We start from the raw sequence: 3,983 nt of genomic DNA on the forward strand, positions 1-3,983 counted from the left end.
CGTGACAATATTCATATATAGTGATAGCGCCACCTACTGGCAACAGGAAGTAAGCGCTGCGTGGCGATTTTGAGCTGATTTACGTGAAATTTTCATGTTGTGGTCCGCACGTGTAATGACGGCACGTGACGCGGCCGCAGCATGCCCCGAGTTGCGTGGAGTGCGAGGTCCCGCCCAACGCTGCTTGCAGCTTTAATTAGTTTTACTTTTTAACCTGTTAAAACCTACTTGCTTGCTGGCGCCAGTTTAGGGTTATGGGTATACAGGTGTGGTTGGGTTAGGGGTATGGGTTTAGGGTTTAGGGGTTAGGGTTAGGGTTAGAGGGGAAGCATTTTGATATTACTTATATACAATATAAATTTAATGGCAAAAAATGTATTTAATAAATTGTTTTTAGAGAATAGTTCTGCTTGGTGAGAAAAGATTAAGTAGCCAATTAGTTTTTTCATTCATATGGTGGTGTTTTCCTTATCAGAATTAGATTAAAAAAGAATTGTAATATACAGCCTTCATAGCATCGCAATAAATGAGGTGAAATACGTAACATTTTGCCAGATTCTTAACAATACACAGCCCTACCAGCTGGGACATCATTGCAAGTGACTGAGCAGAAGCCCTCAGTGTTCACCCCTCTGCTACTCTCAACTACTAAATTCAAGTCAATTTTATTTATATAGATCAATATCAAACATTTTCCTCAAAGGCTTTACATTCTATACAGCATACAACACCCTATATCCTTAGTCCCCTCGATTCAGATAAGTAACAACTCTCCCCCAAAGAATATTATTTTCTTTCACAAATTATTCTGCGTTTCCTCTTAACTGTTTTTCCGACCACTGTTTGGCTACCTTCAATGAAACCCAGCGTTTCTCGCACAGGTTTTTAAAAGTCTACTAGCAGCTCAAAGGGCATAATCACAACTTTTTCTTGTGGGCTTTTAAATTTGCAGGTGCTAGTGTTTTTGAGAATTAGTAATTGAAAACAGTGGTAGTGTTAAAAATAGAAACTGAGAGCAGCAGAGTGGTCACATGACTCTAATAAACATGATGGAATTGCTGTGAGCCATTATAGTACAGGTAATTCCCCCCAAAAAACTAGAATAATTTTTGGTGACCTTTTTTGGCCATAGGACTGTTCAGTTTTGTAAACTAAAACTCAGATTAAAACGTTTAGAATGAAAGCTTGTGTTGGTGTCATTGTCAGGTAGCTCAGGATGTGGCTCTGAGTACAGGAGACACCAGGTTTATTCTGAAGCTTCTGGAAGCTGCAGGAGACATTTTCTTCAACAGCAGCCAGGACCGGGACAAGGCCATCACTTTCTACAGGGTACAGTCAGTCCATGCAAATATTTAAAATTATCTCTCATTACTCATTACACTTACTACTGTCTGTTATCCGTTATACAGTTGCAAGAAAAAGTATGTGATCCCTTTGGAATTACCTGGATTTCTGTATAAATTGGTCATTACAAATTTTATGACCAATTTATGCAGAAATCCAGGTAATTCCAAATGATTCACATAGTTTTTCTTGCAACTGTAATTCCCTACTACCTGAGTTGTCAGTCATTAAGCAGCTCTATGTCTTCATTTCTGGGCATATAATTGTTAGGAATGGTTGCCAAAAATAAGAAAATAAGGGCCACTTTGAGTCATCATTTGAGACGATAATGTCCTGTGTATCTTTGTGTATTTTCACTTGTAGGACCGCGCTCTGCCCATTGCAGATAGGAGCAACAGTGTTCGTTCCAGGCTGAGGTTGTGTAACAAGCTGACGGAACTGATGCTCAGTCTCAAGCTGTATGGGGATGCTGTGGAGTTTGCTCAGACTGCACTGGACATCAGTATCACCCTAGGTATAGAGAACACAAAGTTTAGAATTTTCAGTACTACACTGATTATCTGCATAAAGACCTACTTACAACTATTAATGAATGAAGCATGGTACATATCAGCTGAGCTTTTATATTGGTTGTTTTCATTTAGGCACAGTGTGAAAGTTACCTATTGCAGCTTCAAGTAGTGAGGGTAACTGAAATGTATAGATTTAAGAAATAAACTGTAGCCAATGCTGCTGTCTTCTTATGCTAGGAGAGGGACAAATATCTGAAGTAGGATGACTATGGATTGTTCACCTAAAAATATGTGTTACTAGCCAGTAGTTGTTGGTATGTTGCTCTGAGCCAAAGTAGTACACATGTGAACTGATAACACAATCACCACCCATAGGTCCTGCCGCAATCATAGCAAAAATATTTATAAATGTACTGAACTTACATCCTAACAGTTTGAAGTCTATAACTGAATACTTCTGTCCACCTCTGTGTCTGGTTGTACATACAGGTGACCATCTGAATGAGCGAGTGGCTTACCACCGCCTGGCCTCTCTGTACCACTGTCTGGACCAGTATGAACTGGCCGAACATTATTACCTGAAAACCCTGACCCTCTGTCCAACACCTCTGCTGTTTGATGAGGAAACACTGTACTATGTCAGGGTGTACCAGACACTGGGGGACATCATATTCTATGACATGAAGGTAAGTGATTGAATAATGGTGTTTTTCAAATCACTGAAATCATGTGAATCTGCACTTGAACAATTTGACAACCACAGATACATTTAGATATCCACAGGGAGTGCCTACATTGTTATGTGAAATAAAGCCACAAATATCTCATAATATTGGTTGATAATAGTGTTTCTTGAGCTTCTTTACATTAAATTGTGTATCGTTGCCAATATATGAGTGTTCTCATTTGTTATTTTGACTTGGTTTGGAACTCTGTTGGATGTTGTAGCTTATTTCCACAAGCCGTGGTTCCTGGTCGTGCTACTTGCATTATTGACTACTGACCAGTGTGGCAGAGACAAACCATGATCTTTTCCTAAACGTAACCAAGTAGGATAGTTTTGGTACCAAAACCTTACCAAACTGCAACTGAAAACGGTATGCTGTTTTACACGACTCAAACCAAGGTCTCCATTAATCCACCCCGGCCTCCACCCTACACAGACTTTGTCGCCCTTCTAGGGGGTTGCTAAACTAGGGGGTTGGGTGTAAATAGCCCAATAGCTTCCATGTGAATATGCTCCCCTGGGTGCAAAGAGGTACTTCAGTTTGTTATCTGGAGATTAAGTTAATTATTTTGTTATCTTGAGATATATTGTTGTTTCCTTAGGCAAGAAAACAATTTGTTATCTCAACCTTGGAATGGTTCAAATAACTCTGCCGACAGCCACAAAAATCACCAAAATGTGCCACAAAATCCTGTTTGCATATGGTACAACAAACCTGGATCATGAATCACAAAATAATACATTTGCATAAAAGGTGCCAAAGGGGGGACATCATTGTTTTGTAAGTCAGAAGTGCAGTATAGGTTTAAGAGTCTAGCTGTTATGTCCCTAGTCATGTCCCAAGTCAAATACAACGCGAAAAATGACCACGGAATTCAAAATGGCCAACTTTGACGGCACGCCACGGACACACCCTTCAACGTACAGTCAGCGGGTATGAGCTCAAGTGCCGCCTGTTTTTGAACTAATTTTTACGAGTACCACCACAGTTCTAATAAATTTTCTTTATTGGAATCAAAAGAATGGTTTGAACCAAGAAACACCAACACTAGGCAAAACTTTATGAAAAGAGAAACAATTACTTAAGGAAATTGTATTATTTTTCACATATATCTTGTAACTTGCTTAATATTTTGATAACTTGGTAAATCATTATCTATATGATTTCTTTAAGAATATACTGGCCAAAAACATGTAGCAGGCACCAGTATTCCTGGTCTTTGGAGGGTCAAAGGAGATGGTCAAAACCTTTTTTTTTAAGGGGGGGACTGACGGCGCCATTTTGAATGGGGCCTTTCTTGGAGTAAACTTTGGTAATTTAGTATTTTTTTGTCTCTGTCTCTGTCCCTGAATTTTTGTTAGAATTTTTTTTGGGGTCAAGCCATATTTGCAGCTGACTA

The 3,983-nt window shown here is 39.3% G+C and overlaps 1 protein-coding gene across 1 annotated transcript in view; it reads left to right on the forward strand.

The window, feature by feature from the left end:
- The window catches only part of LOC118338136 (SH3 domain and tetratricopeptide repeat-containing protein 1), a gene marked incomplete in the record, with an annotated part of 27,931 nt that overhangs the window by 19,026 nt on the left and 4,922 nt on the right, over positions 1-3,983 (forward strand). The window contains 3 exon segments of the mRNA XM_035675366.1: positions 1,207-1,329; positions 1,708-1,858; positions 2,346-2,542. Of these exon segments, the coding sequence (XP_035531259.1) occupies positions 1,207-1,329; positions 1,708-1,858; positions 2,346-2,542 (471 nt within the window).

Source organism: Morone saxatilis, unplaced genomic scaffold (assembly GCF_004916995.1).
Source record: "Morone saxatilis isolate NCDOM2014 unplaced genomic scaffold, NCSU_SB_2.0 Contig4, whole genome shotgun sequence".
Classification (NCBI taxonomy): Eukaryota; Metazoa; Chordata; class Actinopteri; family Moronidae; genus Morone; species Morone saxatilis.